Raw genomic sequence first — 20,567 nt, 5'->3', positions numbered from 1 at the left:
ATAGATTTTTATAATAAGCCACATTTCATCATTGTCACCTCAGAAGAAGACTGTCTAATCAATTTTCAGCATCTGATAAACAGTTCTGCCCCATTCATAAGCCATAAAAAATTGAGATTCACGTCTGGATGATGGAGCATGGACTCTTTACAGCACTTTATTATTATTATTATTATTATTTATTATTAAAGGGCCATTCATTCCATAGCGCTGTACATATGATAAGGGGTGCACATACATAATACAGACAATTGCACTAATCATAAACAAAACAAGTTACATACTTGTACAGAAGGAGAGAGGGCCCTGCCCGTGAGGGCTTACAATCTACATGGTATGAGAGAAGGACACAGTAGGTGAGGGTGAAGCTGGTCATGGCAGCAGGGTTCCTGGTTGTAGGCTTGTCTGAAGAGGTGGGTTTTCAGGTTTCTTTTGAAGGATTCTACTGTAGGTGAGAGTCTGATATGTTGGGGTAGCGAGTTCCAGAGTATGGGGGATGCGCGGGAGAAATCTTGGAGGCGATTGTGGGAAGAGGTGATAAGAGTAGAGGAGAGAAGGAGGTCTTGTGAGGATCGGAGAGTGCGTGTGGGGATGTATCGGGAAAGTAGCTCAGAGATGTAGGGAGGGGACAGGTTATGGAAGGCCTTGTATGTATTTGTTAGTACTTTGAAGTGAATTCGCTGGGCAATGGGGAGCCAGTGAAGGGATTGGCAGAGGGGAGAGAAAGACGAGTAATAGGGTGAGAGGTGAATTAGTCAGGCAGCAGAGTTGAGGATAGATTGGAGGGGTGCGAAAGTGCTAGATGGAAGGCCACAGAGGAGAGTGTTGCAGTAGTCTAGGCAGGAGAGGATGAGGGCATGTACAAGCATTTTCGCATATTCAAAGTTAAGGAAAGCGCGGATGCAGGAGATGTTTTTGAGTTGGAGGCGGCAGGTGGTGAAAAGGGCTTGGATGTGCGGTCGGAAGGAAAGGGCAGAATCCAAGGTCACTCCAAGGCAGCGGACTTGGTTGACCGGGAGAATGAAACACTTTAAAAAGTGTTTCATTCTCACATGATATTACCACAGAGCTTGGTCACTAACCACCAGACATCACAAGAGACACTGCCCATAATGATGTCCTCTAGGTCAGGCCCTAGGTTTGATTACATATGGAAGTGATGGTAGTTCAGTGACTGTGTATATTCAAGTGTCAATTTCTGTGTCTTCTCCAGGAGCTAAAAATGATTGGCCTGGACATCCCACACTGCGCTGCTGACCTCCCTGCAAACAGATGTAAAAACCGCTATACAAACATATTGCCATGTGAGTAGAAGCAGCAATAGCGATGGTAGTATACTCTGTTAGTATACTCTGGAACATTCACCAGGCTGTATATACAAGTATATATACAGTAATATACTAATATCTTATATATTACATATAGAAGATCTAAGCAACAATTTCCAATGCTCACTGGGTCCTCTGTCAGCCCTCTGTGTACCCTGTGCAGTGCTAGGGGTGTATGTGGTATATAGGAATAGGTGGGGGTACTGTATGCCTCAGTCTGGGTATTTGTACTGTGCGGCACAGGCTGATCTTGTGTACAGTATGGCACAAGTAAGTACGCACTGGTTATGGAGCCGTTATTATTACAAAGAAACATCTTGTATTCTTGATGAGAAGTAAGTTTTGCCTTTATTCCTGCTTCTTCTCTGTAGATGACTTTAGTCGGGTGAAGCTCATTACCACCGAGGAGGAGGATGCCGCTGATTACATCAATGCCAACTACATTCCTGTAAGTTGAGCAGAGGGAAGATTTGGTCATTGATGATGAGACAGTAAAGCAGATGTTGTACCTTTCAGGGATATAAAGCAAATGCTTTATATAAAAGAAAGGATCAAAGGAAAAACTTCAAAGGGAATTGATCCTAGAGATGGACATATAAAACACCTAAAAAATAGTTTGTCATTAATTTAAATATATTGTGCAGTCCGTAAAACATAGTACAAGCGTCTATGCAAAAATATAAATGATTTGTTATACAATAACTTAGAATACAATCAAAGCTTAATCAATATAAAATTCTATAATATGCAATAACATGCAATAATATGTAGTGCTCTAAATTCGCCACTAGATGGCTCTAACACAAATACCAGTGTTCCTTATTACCTCTCAAACAGAAAATGTAATATAACGGTTTCAACCACAATTATGAGATATACTCTCAGTTGGCACAGTAAACTCAAAAGTGATTAGGGTAGATGTGAACCCTTTCTCTGCTTAAACTATGATCAATCTCAGATTTCGGGTAGTATTGCGACACAACTTATAAATTATCAGGCCTGATATTGACTATGGAATGTGAATATTCCAATCAGAGAGTTTCTCCGATATCAATATTAGATCTTTTATTCAGTAATATGCATATTTACAGAATAGTGATAATATTGATGTAGTACTTTTAACATTATACATCCGCACTAAAGCGAGGAGTTACTAAATATCAGGCCAATTAATTCAATGAATACTACACATAATAAAGTTATACGTTACCCGAGAATGCAGATGATATGCAGAGTCTAAGGGAAGTGAGCTCTATAGTCTGTTCTGATCATTGGGATTTTTCTCCTGGCGTCTCTCCTTTCTTTCTTTACTTTTCTCTTTCTTGTGTGTGGTTTATATAAAAATCTTATCAGTTAGACAAAGCTTCCCAACTTGGAGTTTTCCAATCATTGTCGGTTAGGCGTATACATATGATAATGACTGTGATGTCACTGTATTACCCAGAATGCATTTCTGCTGTTGGTGTAATGTTACTTATTTATACCTAGGTGGCACTATTGCATAAACTATTAGCATCATTACTAGTAAGGGTTAAATGTCCAGGTCTGACTTCATCTTACATTCCATACACATAACATATGGAATCCTAAATCAGAGCTGCAGGGATTAACTTTGACACATGCACCAATTAAAGCATAGACGTTAAGGTACCAATTTAGACATCTCCCAAACTATCAAATTTATGGTATTGATTGGACTATAATAGACCTTGTACTCTATATACATGTGTGTCTCCCCTGTCACTTCCACGGGTAATTGATTGTTAGTTAAAATAACACTGCCTTCCCTGAATGGAGACTAATTAAAGTCTATACTTAAAATTCTTCTCATCATATTTTAGAAGTACATGCGTTCCTAGTGAGAAATATATAAGATAATAGATGCATTGACGTCCTTCATAATATTTAACAATATAAAACAATACATATGTTCTATTGATTATCTTATACAAAAAGAAAACTAAGGATCATTATACAGACACCACAGATTTTCTGCTTCACCATTAGACATCAACTGTAGGGGTAATTAGTACCAGATACATCTAGAGAATATCCTTATCTCAGTCATAGATCTATAAGGAGACAAGAATGACTCTTCTCAGACTGGTACATCCATAGAGAAGAAACCTTATGAACAAGGTCTTTTCCTTGAACCTATTTCGGCCAACTTTAAAAATACATACAAAAATTGTGAATATATCACAATATGGCCTCTTATATACAATCAAGTCTACTATAATTATGATATTTAGATATAATTGTTATAGATGAAAAAGCACAACAACCTGTAGCCCTTGTGGGGGCACTGTAGTCACAAGTTTCAGAACACCCCTCAGGATAGGTCATCAATAATAGTTCGGCAGAGGTCCCACTCCCGACACTCTCCTTGACGTTTATGAGAGCACTGCATCCTCTTCAAAATTACAGTGAGCATTGTATCTAATGCTGTGGTGGCACAGTGTAATTACGAGTGCTGATCACATTCAAGTGAATAGGAAGAGCAGTTGTAATTACGCTGCACCACCTCTACAAGTAAGACTAGATGCAGTGCAATCTTGAAGAGGAGTACCACCTCTTCAAACAACTGCTTGGCAAGGGTCCCAGGAGTCTGACCTCCACCAATCTGATATTTATGACTGATCCTGAGGATAACTCATCAATATGAACCCCTACACAACCCATTTAGGTTCCTACAGTAAAGATAAATAATTATATTATTACCTGCCCCCAGGCACAGTGCTTCTGTGCATGGCAGGAAGTCAGGCAATTTCAGATTTTGCTCCTTCCAGATCTCTGCCTGCCTGCCATGTGCCTAAGCACTGTATCATATTGTCCAATATCTGCCATGGTGGGAGAGTTTGAGACCACCATAACCAAAAGAAAGTCAACTGGTCCTGATATTTATCTATTTGTATGGCTAACTTTATGGTTAGAAGATTGTATAAAAAAGCCACTGAAAGGAGATAACTAGGTAGGCATCCAAAAATGAATATATTCACTGCCTGAAAAGGATACTAAAATAAAAATAATAAACAACACTTTTAATATTCGAAAAAAAACACACAAGGAAATAGTGCTTGCCCTATGTATCTCAGGCACAGCCTCAAAGAACTTGCTCCTGGGTAGAGAAATTAAAAAGGGTAAGATAACACCAAACCCCCTAATCACACACCCACCCAGGAGATTACCAGACCACAAATGACCATGGGTTTATAGCAAATATCACACCTTTATATTGGTAAATCACTGTTGGCTGGGAAACGAAGATTATAGCAAACCTCAGAACACAGGCACAGGACACACAATATGTGTCAACCTTTCTAGATGGAGTGTTGTAAATGTATCTTGTCCAAATTACTGGAAATGAGCATAGTGATACAGAGTTTACAATGCTCATTAAATCAAAGCCAGTAAATGTTAAGTTATGCTGATCATTCTCTCAGTCAACACTTAGTTGCTATTGATCAAGTTGGTTATTAGGTTTCCCTATTTATTGTCCTATATTCTGTAATAGTAAAGAACTGCTAAAAAGCTCAATATCTATACGAGCCCTCCCTGCTCTATGCGTTTCGAGAGGTTTGCCTGTCTCATCAGGAGCGTCGGGTATTGAAAGGAAAGGAGTTAGGGCAGTAAAGAAGGGACCTAGCTGATGGTGCGAGGTCCCCAGCAAAGATTTCCAGTGGACTAGAGAAGACAGCTGATAAGCTGGTGCGGTCCCAACTGATGGTGTGAGACCGCTACCAGGGGAAATAATAGAAAGCAAGATATCAAGATACACTTGGTACTGTGAGACCGCGCGTCTGGCTCTAGTTTGGCCATGGCATGCGAGCCGTTCCAGTCTGTTTAAATGAAGAGCGCCCCGCCTTCTAGCTCAGAGGAACCCCAATCCGGCAGCAGGCTAAGGAAAATGGGAGGAGCACTCCACGAGTGCTGTCAGTGATGAATGGGGACCGAGAGGTAGTAAACATTATCAGGGGTAGGGGTTATCATAATAGTAAGATTACGGAGAGACAGTAGGGGAAAAAAGAGGGGGACATCAGAAAGATGATTAAAAACAGGAAAATACCCGAGAGGTACTGGGTATTGAGCGGAGGTGAGGTTGTTCCCCCCTGATGGTGGAACAATATACCCATGTTTGTATCATCCATTAAACAGTCTTACTCCAGTATTCACTAAGAGAAAATCATGCATGTGATGGCCAAACCCCAGTGGCCGGAAGTGGTGTTGCTCACATTTGTATTTGATAGGAAAATAGCATGGTAGGTAAACATATTGCCTAAAATACTGACCAAATTGCTAAAATAGGAATGGATGGGAGCTACAAGGGCAATGTTAGATCAGATGAATTAAGGGAATTGATTGCTCTGGAGTCAGATGATTCCATTGTGATCAAACCCTCAGGCAAAGGGGGAACATCGTAATACTTGACACATCTGCGTATAAAAAAATGTGCTCTACAATCCTGGAGGACGAAGCCTGCTATGAGATACTTGACTCTAACCCAATGTTGGGGTACAGTAGAGAGCTAAAGATACTCCTGAATGATGCTTTACAACGAGGATTGATTGACCGCATGGAGTACAATTTCCTCTTTCCACAACATCCCCAGATGGCATGCTTTTATGGACAATCAAAGATCCACAAGGGTCTATCACCACTAAATGGTAGACCGATAGTATCGGGCATGGGTAGTCTGACACAAAATCTGGTGATCTATGTTGATAAAATTCTAAGACCCTTTGTGACGACCCTAGAGGGCCAAACTAGAGCATCCAAGTAAATTCTAATACCAGTCTCACGAGTCTGGATGGGATGTGAAAAAACCTCTACCATCATAACCATTTTGTACTTTCACTACTGAACTTCATCTTGACACATAATGTCTTCCTCTTTGATAGGAAAACATACCACCAGCTTAGAGGGGTGGCGATGGGGAGCCCCTGTGCCCCCAGCTTTGCCAACCTATACCTAGGCTGATGGGAGAGATGTGTGGTTTTCAATTATGCCTTTAGCAAGTGGTCCAAATTCATTGCACTCTGGCTAAGGCTTATAGATGATGTATTCATCCTCTGGAATGTGGACGAGCAGCAATTCCACACATTTGTGGAAGCTTTGAATATCAATAACCTTGGGCTATATTTTACATCGGATATCCAGAAACATTGTATCATGTTCCTGGATCTCATGATCCAGAAAGAAAGTGATAGACAAATCACAACAAATTTATTTAGGAAAACCACATTGACAAACACACTACTATACTGCAATAGCTGGCATCCTTACCCCTTAAAAAGGGCCATACCAAAAGGTCAAGACCTTCAGTTACGCCGCAATTGCTCTACACTAGAGAGATAGCAGGTAGCAGACCTAGAGCAGTGGATTAGGAGATGTGGTTATCCAGCATGCGTCCTCCATGCCGCACATCAGCACTCTTTGGAAAGTAGGAGGGATGATCTTCTTAGTCCCAAGAACAGATTGGAGGAAGGGAATGTCCCACGGGTTGTGGCCACAACGCATACCAGCAAGTGAGAGACATTCTGAATACCTATTGGACTATGAAACCTGACCCGAATTTTGACAACTAACTTCTCGAGAAGAAAGCACAGTGGATATTCAGGCTTAAAACTGTTAAGCTATCAGGTCTGAGCAACCAAATATCCTTTGTATGCTTTATTTCATTACCAACATAGAGGGTAAGTTTACCCACTCTGATATATGCTAGGGCTCCTTTCCCTTCCCTGTTCCCTTCCCCTATTCAGAGATGTGTAGATTGCACCTCTTGGGGCTACATCAGGGTATTTATTCTGTTTTGGGAGACAATATATAGTCAGGTCCATAAATATTGGGACATCGACACAATTCTAACATTTTTGGTTCTATACACCACCCCAATGGATTTGAAATTAAACAAACAAGATGTGCTTTAACTGCAGACTGTCAGATTTAGTTTGAGGGTATTTACATCCAAATCAGGAGAACAGTGTGGGAATTACAACAGTTTGCATATGTGCCTCCCACTTGTTAAGGGACCATAAGTAGTGGGACAAATGGTTTCTCGGCTGTTCCATGGCCAGGTGTGTGTTATTCCCTCATTATCCCAATTACAATGAGCAGATAAAAGGTCCAGAGTTCATTTCAAGTCTGCTATTTGCATTTGGAATCTGTTGCTATCAACTATCAAGATGAGATCCAAAGAGCTGTCACTATCAGAGAAGCAAGCCATCATTAGGCTGAAAAAAAAAAAAAAAAAACCCATCAGAGAGATAGCAAAAACATTAGGCGTGGCCAAAACAACTGTTTGGAACATTCTTAAAAAGAAGGAACGCACAGGTGAGCTCAGCAACACCAAAAGACCTGGAAGACCACAGAAAACAACTGTGGTGGATGACCAAAGAATTATTTCCCTGGTGAAGAAAACACCCTTCACAACAGTTGGCCAGATCAAAAACACTCTCCAGGAGGTAGGTGTGTGTGTGTCAAAGTCAACAATCAAGTGAAGACTTCACCAGAGTGAATACAGAGAGTTCACCACAAGATGTAAACCATTGGTGAGCCTCAAAAACAGGAAGGCCAGGTTAGAGTTTGCCAAACGACATAAAAAAAAAGTCTTCACAGTTCTGGAACAACTTCCTAAGGACAGCTGAGACCAAGAGCAACTTGTACCATAGTGATGGGAAGAGAAGAGTATGGAGAAGTTACGCCGCAATTGCTCTACACTAGAGAGATAGCAGGTAGCAGACCTAGAGCAGTGGATTAGGAGATGTGGTTATCCAGCATGCGTCCTCCATGCCGCACATCAGCACTCTTTGGAAAGTAGGAGGGATGATCTTCTTAGTCCCAAGAACAGATTGGAGGAAGGGAATGTCCCACGGGTTGTGGCCACAACGCATACCAGCAAGTGAGAGACATTCTGAATACCTATTGGACTATGAAACCTGACCCGAATTTTGACAACTAACTTCTCGAGAAGAAAGCACAGTGGATATTCAGGCTTAAAACTGTTAAGCTATCAGGTCTGAGCAACCAAATATCCTTTGTATGCTTTATTTCATTACCAACATAGAGGGTAAGTTTACCCACTCTGATATATGCTAGGGCTCCTTTCCCTTCCCTGTTCCCTTCCCCTATTCAGAGATGTGTAGATTGCACCTCTTGGGGCTACATCAGGGTATTTATTCTGTTTTGGGAGACAATATATAGTCAGGTCCATAAATATTGGGACATCGACACAATTCTAACATTTTTGGTTCTATACACCACCCCAATGGATTTGAAATTAAACAAACAAGATGTGCTTTAACTGCAGACTGTCAGATTTAGTTTGAGGGTATTTACATCCAAATCAGGAGAACAGTGTGGGAATTACAACAGTTTGCATATGTGCCTCCCACTTGTTAAGGGACCATAAGTAGTGGGACAAATGGTTTCTCGGCTGTTCCATGGCCAGGTGTGTGTTATTCCCTCATTATCCCAATTACAATGAGCAGATAAAAGGTCCAGAGTTCATTTCAAGTCTGCTATTTGCATTTGGAATCTGTTGCTATCAACTATCAAGATGAGATCCAAAGAGCTGTCACTATCAGAGAAGCAAGCCATCATTAGGCTGAAAAAAAAAAAAAAAAACCCATCAGAGAGATAGCAAAAACATTAGGCGTGGCCAAAACAACTGTTTGGAACATTCTTAAAAAGAAGGAACGCACAGGTGAGCTCAGCAACACCAAAAGACCTGGAAGACCACAGAAAACAACTGTGGTGGATGACCAAAGAATTATTTCCCTGGTGAAGAAAACACCCTTCACAACAGTTGGCCAGATCAAAAACACTCTCCAGGAGGTAGGTGTGTGTGTGTCAAAGTCAACAATCAAGTGAAGACTTCACCAGAGTGAATACAGAGAGTTCACCACAAGATGTAAACCATTGGTGAGCCTCAAAAACAGGAAGGCCAGGTTAGAGTTTGCCAAACGACATAAAAAAAAAGTCTTCACAGTTCTGGAACAACTTCCTAAGGACAGCTGAGACCAAGAGCAACTTGTACCATAGTGATGGGAAGAGAAGAGTATGGAGAAGGAAAGGAACTGCTTATGATCCTAAGCATACCACCTCATCAGTGAAGCATGGTGGTGGTAGTGTCATGGCATGGGCATGTATGGCTGCCAATGGAACTAGTTCTCTTGTATTTATTGATGATGTGACTGCTGACAAAAGCAGCAGGATGAATTCTGTAGTGTTTTGGGCAATATTATCTGCTCATATTCAGCCAAATGCTTCAGAACTCATTGGATGGCGCTTCACAGTGCAGATGGACAATGACCCAAAGCATACTGCAAAAGCAACCAAAGAGTTTTTTAAGGGAAATAAGTGGAATGTTATGCAATGGCTAAGTCAATCGCCTGACTTGAATCCGATTGAACATGCATTTCACTTGCTGAAGACAAAACTAAAGGGAAAATGCCCCAAGAACAAGCAGGAACTGAAGACAGTTGCAGTAGAGGCCTAGCAGAGCATTACCACGGATAAAACCCGGCGTATGGTGATGTCTATGCATTCCAGACTTCAGGCTGTAATTGACTGCAAAGGAGTTTCAACCAAGTATTAAAAAGTGAAAGTTTAAATTATGATTATTATTCCGTCCCATTACTTTTGGTCCCTTAACAAGTGGGAGGCACATATGCAAACTGTTGTAATTACTACAGCGTTCACCTGATTTGGATGTACAGTACAGACCTAAAGTTTGGACACACCTTCTCATTCAAAGAGTTTTCTTTATTTTCATGACTATGAAAATTGTAGATTCACACTGAAGGCATCAAAACTATGAATTGACACATGTGGAATTATATACATAACAAAAAAGTGTGAAACAACTGAAAATATGTCATATTCTAGGTTCTTCAAAGTAGCCACCTTTTGCTTTGATTACTGCTTTGCACACTCTTGGCATTCTCTTGATGAGCTTCAAGAGGTAGTCACCTAAAATGGTCTTCCAACAGTCTTGAAGGAGTTCCCAGAGATGCTTAGCACTTGTTGGCCCACTCTGCGGTCCAGCTCACACCAAACCATCTCGATTGGGTTCAGGTCCTGTGACTGTGGAGGCCAGGTCATCTGGCGCAGCACCCCATCACTCTACTTCATGGTCAAATAGCCCTTACACAGCATGGAGGTGTGTTTGGGGTCATTGTCCTGTTGAAAAATAAATGATGGTCCAACTAAACGCAAACCGGATGCAATAGTATGGCGCTGCAAGATGCTGTGGTAGCCATGCTGGTTCAGTATGCCTTCAATTTTGAATAAATCCCCAACAGTGTCACCAGCAAAGCACCCCCACACCATCACACCTCCTCCTCCATGCTTCACGGTGGGAACCAGGCATGTAGAGTACATCCGTTCACCTTTTCTGCGTCGCACAAAGACACGGTGGTTGGAACCAAAGATCTCAAATTTGGACTCATCAGACCAAAGCACAGATTTCCACTGGTCTAATGTCCATTCCTTGTGTTTTTTTTCCTAAACAAGTCTCTTCTGCTTGTTGCCTGTCCTTAGCCGTGGTTTCCTAACAGATACTCTGCCATGAAGGCCTGATTCACACAGTCTCCTCTTAACAGTTGTTCTAGAGATGTGTCTGCTGCTAGAACTCTGTGTGGCATTGACCTGGTCTCTAATCTGAGCTGCTGTTAACCTGCGATTTCTGAGGCCGGTGACTCGGATGAACTTATCCTCCGCAGCAGAGGTGACTCTTGGTCTTCCTTTCCTCGGGCAGTCCGCATGTGAGCCAGTTTCTTTGTAGCGCTTGATGGTTTTTGTGACTGCACTTGGGGACACTTTCAAAGTTTTCCCAATTTTTCGGACTGACTTCATTTCTTAAAGTAATGATGGCCACTCGTTTTTCTTTACTTAGCTGCTTTTTTCTTGCCATAATACAAATTCTAACAGTCTATTCAGTAGGACTATCAGCTGTGTATCCACCTGACTTCTCCACAATGCAACTGATGGTCCCAACCCCATTTATAAGGCAAGAAATCCCACTTATTAAACCTGACAGGGCACACCTGTGAAGTGAAAACCATTTCAGGTGACTACCTCTTGAAGCTCATCAAGAGAATGCCAAGAGTGTGCAAAGCAATAATCAAAGCAAAAGGTGGCTACTTTGAAGAACCTAGAATATGACATATTTTCAGTTGTTTCACAATTTTTTGTTATGTATATAATTCCACATGTGTTAATTCATAGTTTTGATGCCTTCAGTGTGAATGTACAATTTTCATAGTCATGAAAATAAAGAAAACTCTTTGAATGAGAAGGTGTGTCCAAACTTTTGGTCTGTACTGTAGATACCCTAAAATTAAAGCTGACAGTTTGCAGTTAAAGCTTCATCTTGTTTGTTTCATTTCAAATCCATTGTGGTGGTCTATAGAGCCAAAAATGTTAGAATTGTGTCGATGTCCCAATATTTATGGACCCGACTGTATATTTTTGTCCCCTTCAGAATTGAGGCATTGGCCAGATGGTCCATTTTTCTAGCTCAAGAATCACACATGGTCAACCTACTTTCCTATGTGTCCTCTTTTGGGGGTAATGTATTGGAGCGGGTACTGGCCGCATGATTTTCTCTTTAGTGAATACTGCAGTGAGTCTGTTTAATGGATGATGCCATCATGGGTATACTGTTCCACCATCTGGGGGAAAGAACCTCACCGCCGGTCAAAACCCAGTACCTCTCAGCAGGGGCGTTGCTAGGGTCTCAAAAGATCCGGGGCCCAAGCACCAATGCATATGGCCCAATTCTCTAAGTTGAACAACTGCATCCCTCCCCCCCTGCAAACACTGAAGACATTTTACTGTACTTGCTATACAGCAGCACATACCTCTCACATCCAGGGCCTCCCAGGTGACGTCTCCTCTGATGTAGATCTTCTCTGTCATCATCTTCTCTATTTGGTCCGGACACTTCTCTCAGCCACCTCGTCTCTGCAGAGTGTGACACACAGACATCTTAGCTTCCTTACTTTTCTGTACCCCCAAATACTATCCTGAAGAAAAATGAGTCCCCCCATAGTAACAGTACTCATAGTCCCACCAATAGTAATTACCTTCTAGAATGCTCTCATTAGTAATACTGCCCCCTTACTGGACCCAACAGTGATAATGCTCCACAAGAGTGCCTCCATTAGTAGAAGAGCCCTCCAGTATTAATAATATCCTCACAGAGCCCCCAGTAGAAATAAGGCCCCCTATTATTCCCCCAGTGGTAACAAAGCTCTCTACAGACCCCTCAGTAGTAATAAGGCCCCCATAGTGCTCTTAGTAGAAATAATGCGGATCCCTCCTATAGAGCCCCCAGTAGTAATAAGAACGCCTAATGTCCCCTGGATTTAAAATGCCCCCACTGTGCCCCCAGTATTTATACTGCTCTCTACTGTTATAATGCTCGCCCTGAAGCACCCAAAGTATTTATAATACTGTCTGAAGTGCCCACAGTATTTATATTGCTCCCTACTGTTATAATGCTCACCCTGAAGCGCCCCCAATATTTATAATGCCGCCTGCAGTGCCCCCTGTAGTTATATTTCTCAGTTTAGTGTCCTCAGAAATTATAATTCCTGCCCATAAAAATAACACTATTTCCCTCCCTCCGCCATAGAGTTCCATATAAATACCATCACACCATCTCTCCAGCCCACTCCAATATAAAGTCCCATGTAAATAACTTCCCTCTCTATCTACAGCCCCCTCCGAAATACAGTCCCATGTAAATAACATCACACCATCTCTCCTGCCCCTTCCAACATACAGTCCCATGTAAATAACATCACCCCCTCCACAGCCGCCTTCAACATACAGTCCCATGTAAATAACATCACCTCCCCTAGAAAACTTCAACATACAGTCCCATGTAAATAAAATCACCCCCTCACCAACCACCTCCAATATGCAGTCCCATGTAAATAACATTACCCCTTAACATTCAATCCCATGTAAATAATATCACCCCCTCACACAGCTGCCTTTGTAAGACCTTGAACCGGGGAGTGACCCCCAGGATACAGCGAAGTCACAGACGAGGAAAGCGACAACACACAGCTTTGTGCAAACACAGAAACTTTACTAAAACAGTAATATAAAAATAACAATGCAAAGGTGCACCAAAGATCTTATACCCCAGGCCCACAGTCACTGTCCCTGTTCGGTTGGACAGACCTATCGCAATGGCGTGCACATCAGAGCCTGCAAGTCGATGCTGTGCCGCAAAAGAGAACAAACCTAGCCGATGGCGCACACAGCCGAGCCTGCAAGTCAATACTGTGCCGCAGAACAATTTTGTAAAGCCTGCCAAGCATGCAAGTCCTAACTAACTAAATAAGGCCTAGACTTAGTCTTTGATGCTTCAGGCGCCACTAATATACTGCGATGAGTAAACATATTTACTGACCTGCGTCCATTCTGTGTCAGAGAATGCCTCTTAACCGAGATGGCCACCAGTCCCTTATCGCTCACACGGCCTTGCTTGGTAGATAGACTTCTGTCCAAACACTGTAGCAGATCTTCTGAAACAATCCCTCTTCCTAAGGGCTGGATCTAGGTGAGGGACAACGACTAGTCCCCCTCCACTGCCTCCCCAATCACTCCAGGATAACCAAGATGGAACCGGATTCAGTCTCACACAAAAAAAACTTCTAGCATGATGTCAGCTCTCTCTCACTTCCTTGTTCTTCTTCAAGCAGCAAATGAGTCATCCTCTACTTTGCATATTTAAATCCAGCAGTAACAGAGAACCTCCTGTGGCCGAAATGCAAAATGACAATCTCAAAGTTTAACTATGCACCAGCATTATACAGGAAGAGCTGTTCCACAATCTCACACCTTCAACATGTAGTCCCATATAAATAACATTACCCTTCAACATACAGTCCCATGTAAATAACATCACCCTACCCCAGCCACTTCCAAATTTCAGTCCCATGTAATTACCATCACTCCACCTCACTGTCCCATATAAATAACTTCTCTCCCTTCAGCCCTAACATATAGTCCCAGTTAAATAACTACAACTCCCAACATTGCTCTGCCGCTCACATTGAGTAATCTTCACTTACCTCTCCTCATGTAGCAGATCTCACCTCAGCCTCTTCCCAGGGCTTCTCTTCACTGCAGAGCCGTCCTCTCCTGCACTGGTCACATGATGGTGACATCATCCCAGGTCCTTTTCAGCTACTGCATTTAGAAATGCTCACATGACCTGTGAAGTCATCACAGGTCCTTCAGCTCTTGCAATGCATTACATTCAATTGTATTGCCGTCCTTAGGACGGCAATACAGTTATATCTAACAGGCAGACAGGACATTTGGGGCCTGGAACAAAAGATCAGGGGAATGTTTTGACCTAGCAACGCCCCTCCTCTCATGTATTTTCCTGTTTTAATCCTTTTTCTGATCTCCCCCTCTTTTTCCCCCTGCTGTCTCCCCGTAATCTTACTATTATGATAACCCTTACCTCTCGGTCCCCATTCAGCACTCATGGAGGGGATACAATGATCTCCTCCCATTTTCCTTAGCCTGCTGCCGGATTAGGGTTCCTCCGAGCTAGAAGGCAGGGCGCTCTTCATTTAAACAGACTGGAACGGTGCGCGCGCCACGGCCAAACCAGTACCAAGTGAGGCCGCTCCTCGTGTATCTTGATATCTTGCTTTCTGTTATTTCCCCTGGTAGTGGTCTCAAACCATCAATTGGGACCGCACCAGCTTATCAGCTGTCTTCTCTAGTCCGCCTTCTTTACTGCCCTAACTCCTTTCCTTTCAATACCCAACGCTCCTGATGAGACATGCGAACCTCTAAAAACGAGTAGAGCAGGGAGGGCTCGTATAGATATGGAGTTATTTAGCAGTCCTTTACTATTACAGAACATAGGGCAATAAATAGGGAAACCTAATAACCAACTTGATCAATAGCAACTAAGTGATGACTGAGAAAATGATCAGCATCACTTAACATTTACTGGCTTTGAATTAATGAGCATTGTAAACTCTATCATTAGTGATGGTCGAACATCGGCCGGGACAATTCCTGAACGCGCGTTCGCGATCAAATGTTCCCGAACTGCGTATTCGCGGTGGGCCCCATTTACTTTAATAGCAGGCAAACCTAAAAAAACTTCAGGTCATACAGTATTTGCAGCCAGCATATACTTATGTCTCACAGCATGTCTCACAACATGGACAGTGATATACCAGAGGGGGATCATTGGCAAAAATTCCCCCAAAAAATATGTATTTTAATCAGGGACCATTTTTATGCGTCTTAAAGGGAAACTTTTTAAAAATGTGCCCTGCTGGAACCTAGAAATTTTTTATTTACTATCGGTTTGATGTATACAATTGTGCAGCACGCCACGTTTTTGTATCCTGTAGAGTCCATTAAAAAAAATGCATACATTAACGTTTTTTTTTTTTTCTACCATGGAACTGTATAGTGAATGGAGGCCACTGTACGGCATCAGTCTGAGGCATCTGTTAACGCATACCGGTTACGATCCCCCCCCTGCTGCGCTGAACGTCCTTTCGGACAGGACACTCGACGAGGGGCAGGCCAAGAGTTCCATGGCAAATTGTGCCAGCTCTGGCCACAGGTCAAGCCTGCACAGCCAGTAGTCAAGGGGTTCCTCGGTTCTCAGAGCGTTCACATCGGCCATTAACACGATGTAGTCGGACACCTGTCGGTCTAGGCGTTCCCTGAGGTTGGATCCAAAGTGACCAGCACGTCTTCAAACTGCCCTCTTTTTGCAGGTGCAGTAGGATTGGTACCCACACCTGTTTTGCTGTGTGTGGAAATTCCTCTGCCAGTGCCCGCAACAGCAGAATGCAGCATCTCTCGCAGCAAGGCCTAGAAATGCTGCATTCTGACAGACCTCAGCGTTTGTACCGGGGGTCTAAGTACGTTGCCACCCAGTACAGGTCCTTGACCTTTATGATTTTTATAAGGGGTCCCTCTTCAAACACTGGAGCAGGAAGGTCCCCATTTGCACTAAATTGGAAGTGGTGGAGCGCCCTGGCTCCTGCTTATCGCCCAGGAGAATGTCATCCTCGATCTCCTCCTCCCAGCCACGGACAACACCAGGGATCCCCAAAAAGTTTAAAGCCTGCTTTTTTGCTCCTCCTCCCCCCAGCCACCATTATCCTCTTCAGACTCCTGCTGACTTGTCTCAGATGGAGTAGCCCCCCCTGGGAATTCTTTCAGCATTGCAACTTCCTCATCTTCCAGCTCTTGATCGGCTTGATCAATGACACAACGCAATGCACGTTCCAGAAAGAAGGTGTAAGCTACTATGTCACTGATGGTGCCCTGGCTGCGACTCACCAGTTTGGTGATCTCATCAAATGGCTGCAGAAGTCTGCATGCGTTGCGCATGAGCAGCCACTGGCGCAGTGGAAAAAAAAACAAGCTCCCCAGAACCTGTCCTGCCACAGAGTTCATACAGGTAGTCGCTAACAGCACGCTTTTGCTGGAGCAGCCTATCAAGCATATACAAGTCAGACGTCTAACGGGCAAACGGTGTCACCGCTGAACATCAGCAAGGCGAGCCATGGCCATGTAAGATCTTCTAAAATGGCCAGAGATTTTCCTGGCCTGCCGCAAGACATCCTGGATCCCAGGGTATTTGGCAATGAATCGGTGCATGACTAAGTTCAGGACGTGCGCCATGCACTGCACGTGTGTCATTTTGCCCTGTTTCAGCGCGCTCAGCAGATTGGCACCGTTGTCACACACTACTTTACCAACTGTCAAATTGAGCGGGGTTAGCCACTGATCGGCCTGTGACCGCAGAGCTGAAAGCAGTGCAGGACTAGTGTGGCTCTTCACTTCCAGGCACAACAGCCGCAGCACAGCATGGCAACGTCTCAAGTGGCACGTCGAATGGGTTCTAGGGAGCTTGGGGGGTGCAGCGGAAGAGGCGGTAGTAGTGGAAAAGGAGGAGTCAGCCGAGGAGGAGACGGAGGATGGAGTAGGAAGTGGAGAAGAGGATCCGTGGCGGTAACACCAAATCCACACGGGTGCCATGGGTTACATGCTTGATGGCCGTCAGAAGGTTCACCCAGTGGACAGTAAAAGTTATGTACCTTCCCTGCCCGTGTTTGCTAGACCACGTGCCTGTGGTCAGATGTATCTTGGCACCGACACTGTATGCCAGAGATATATTAACTTGCCGCTGAACGTGGCCATATAGTTCAGGGATGCCCTTCTGGGAAAAATTTCCTTCCGGGGACCTTCCATTGCGGTGTGCCAATGGCCACAAATTTTCTAAAGGCCTCCGAGTCCACCAATTTATATGGCAATAGTTTGTGGGCTAGCAGTTTCGACAAGCCAGTGGTCAGCCGTTGGGCAAGAGGATTATCCAGCGTCATAATTTTTTTTTACGCTCAAACATTTGGGCCACGGAAGCCTGCCTTGTGCCAGATAAACGCTACAAGGGCACGGTGAAAGGTGGAGTGGAGGATAAATGGGAGGAGAGAGGAGAAGGAGAAGAGGCAGGACATGGAGTGTTCTGTCCCCACATGAAGGCGAATGAAGGTGTAACTGATGATGACCTTGTGACTGTCTTACCTTCGTATCCAAGCAGTGGAGCAGACCGGACCGGCAGATGCTCAGGTTAGATGGACCCAGACGTAGACACGAGGATGCAATCAAACGTGGGTTTATTTGATCCAGAGCAGCAACATACAGTGATGCAGTACTGTAATGCGGTAGATGATGTCATGTGGATGTCTTTCCGGAGGCTAACTGCTGAGGCAACTGCTGGTCAAAAACTGATGCCTTCACAAGCCAAGGTGTGAGTCTCTAGTCACAAGGAGTGCAGCACTTAAAATGGCTACAGGAAGAGACAAGAACCAAGGCTGCTAAAACCACGCCCAGCAGAGAAAAACTTTATAGATAAGGAACAAGGCGTGCAGCATACAAATTCCGGCCAGCAGATGGCAGCAGAGAAACAATACGTAGAACAACATAGTGAAAGGAGATATAATAATACAGTGCATTAATTAAATTTGAAAGAAACAGCACACTCCCCGTCTGAAATTCACTTTGGGGATTTCACTATGACGAATGTCCATAAAATATAAACAACCTGTAAAAAAAACATGTTAGAATGCAAAACATAGATAGTCCTGTTTTCAACTTGGAATGGAGAAGATCTGCGAAGCTAGATACAGTCCTGTTCACCCGTCAGGGACGTTCTCGATGGGTAGTATTAAGATGAGTTCATTGATTGGTCTTGAGAACGTTTTAAGCTCGCCTTTCCTGAAGATCTTCAACTCCACCTTCCGGACCTTGCCATCCTTGCTAGGGAAAACCTTTGAAATTAGCCCAACAGGCCAGTCAATCCTTTCGGTTTGTTGCTCTTTCATCAATACAAGGTCTCCTTCCTTCAAGTTTGGTTTGTGGTGTTGCCATTTTCTTCTTCCTTGAAGAACACTGAGGTACTCCTTTCGCCACCTGTTCCAGAAGTAATCTGCTAGATATTGTACACGTTTCCAGTGTTTTCGATAGATGTTCGCATGAGTGAATTCTCCACTAGGAATAAGCGTACTCTCAGTTTTTTGGGTAAGTAGAATAGCCGGAGTCAGAATGGCTGGTGTTTCAGGATCCATAGACACTGGCACAAGGGGTCTTGAATTGATAATGGCTGAAACTTCAGCGAGAAGAGTAACTAGAGTCTCATGTGTGAGTCTAGATGAGTTTACATCCACCAACATAGAATTTAAGATGTTGCGTGAGATGCCGATCATTCTCTCCCAGGAGCCCCCCATGTGGGAACTATGAGGAGGGTTGAAAATCCAGGTGCAACCTTTTTCCGCCAACTGATCTTGAATGGACTTGGTGTCGATGTTAAGTTCTCTACAGGCTCCGATGAAGTTGCTTCCCTGGTCAGACCTCAATTGTTTTACTGGTCCTCTGACGTCTTTACCGTACTCTGATTCTCCCTCTATTGCAGTGCGCCGAAGGCCGTAAGTTGCCACGGCAGGTGAAGGGCTGTTTCCAAATACGTGTACCCTCATTCGATACTCTGCCATCTCTGCGTTGGTGTCATTATTCTTGTACCACAGAAACCTGAGGAAATTCCGGTGGTCCTCTCTGACTACGAAACAGTGGAACATCTGTTCAATGTCGGCGGTGATGGCAACTAGCTCTTTTCTGAACCTCATCAGCACTCCAACTAGGTTATTCGTCAGATTAGGACCTGTGAGAAGGACGTCATTAAGAGATACACCTTGATGTTTGGCGCTTGAGTCGAAAACAACCCTAATTTGATTAGGTTTCCGTGGGTGATACACTCCAAATGAAGGTAAGTACCAGCACTCGTCGTTCTTCCCTAAGGATGGAGCTGGTTCTGCATGGTTGTTGCGGAATATTTTGTCGATAAAGGCAACGATGTGTTCTCTCATCTCAGGCTTACTGTTCATGGTACGCTGAAGAGAGTTAAATCTAGACAGAGCTTGTTCCCTATTGTTCGGGAGTCTCACCCTGGTAGCTCGGAAGGGTAATGGAGAAACCCAGTGATTGGTTTCGTCTTTAAGGAACTCCTTGTCCATTATCTTGATAAATTCTCTGTCTTCTACTGACAAAGCTACTTTATCATCGTCCTTGCTTGTGTGAAAGACTAATCTTCCCAAGTTGTCGGCAAAGAAGGGAGGAATGTCGTCAGGTGGTTGTATGAGGTCTGGAGGCTTCTCTTTCACCTCGTAGTGATGAGGACAAGGCTTAATGCAAGTTGTGCGTCCATCTCCACGCATGTGCGTTTTGAAAGAGCGGATTCTTGGTTGATCCAAGCATACATTTCCTATGACTACCCATCCCAAGTCCAGTCTCTGGGCGTATGGTGCATAGTCGGGACCATTACACTGTTGACGCACCTTGTGTACCCTTAGATTGTCTCTGCCAAGCAGGAGTAGAATCTCTGCGTTGTTGTCCATAGGTGGGATAACGTTGGCTAGGTGCCTTAGGTGTGGATGGTGAAATGCAGCTTCCGGGGTAGGAATTTCATCCCTATGGTTGGGTATTTGATCACATTCGATCAGCATCGGTAGAGGTATTTCTGTATTCCCACTGACGGAACAAGCAATGAATCCTTGTGCCCTCCTGCCGCTAGTCTCTATGCGACCCGAGCAGGTGTTTAAGATGTAGGGTTCTGACGGTCCCTTTATTCCAAAGGCTTCAAAGAATTTAGGTCCTGCTAGGGAGCGGTTACTTTGG

General features: G+C 43.7%; 1 protein-coding gene across 5 annotated transcripts in view; it reads left to right on the top strand.

The window, feature by feature from the left end:
- The window catches only part of PTPRO (protein tyrosine phosphatase receptor type O), a 149,345-nt gene that overhangs the window by 112,007 nt on the left and 16,771 nt on the right, over positions 1 to 20,567 (top strand). For all 5 annotated transcript variants that reach the window (XM_044281509.1, XM_044281508.1, XM_044281507.1 and 2 more), the window contains 2 exons: positions 1,214 to 1,304; positions 1,700 to 1,776. In XM_044281509.1, the coding sequence (XP_044137444.1) occupies positions 1,214 to 1,304; positions 1,700 to 1,776 (168 nt within the window). The remainder of the gene's footprint in view (positions 1 to 1,213; positions 1,305 to 1,699; positions 1,777 to 20,567) is intronic.

The sequence above is a fragment of the Bufo gargarizans genome, chromosome 2 (genome assembly GCF_014858855.1).
Source record: "Bufo gargarizans isolate SCDJY-AF-19 chromosome 2, ASM1485885v1, whole genome shotgun sequence".
Classification (NCBI taxonomy): Eukaryota; Metazoa; Chordata; class Amphibia; order Anura; family Bufonidae; genus Bufo; species Bufo gargarizans.
The sequence above is the reverse complement of the archived record's forward strand: the minus strand, read 5'-3'. Positions and strand labels throughout refer to the sequence as shown.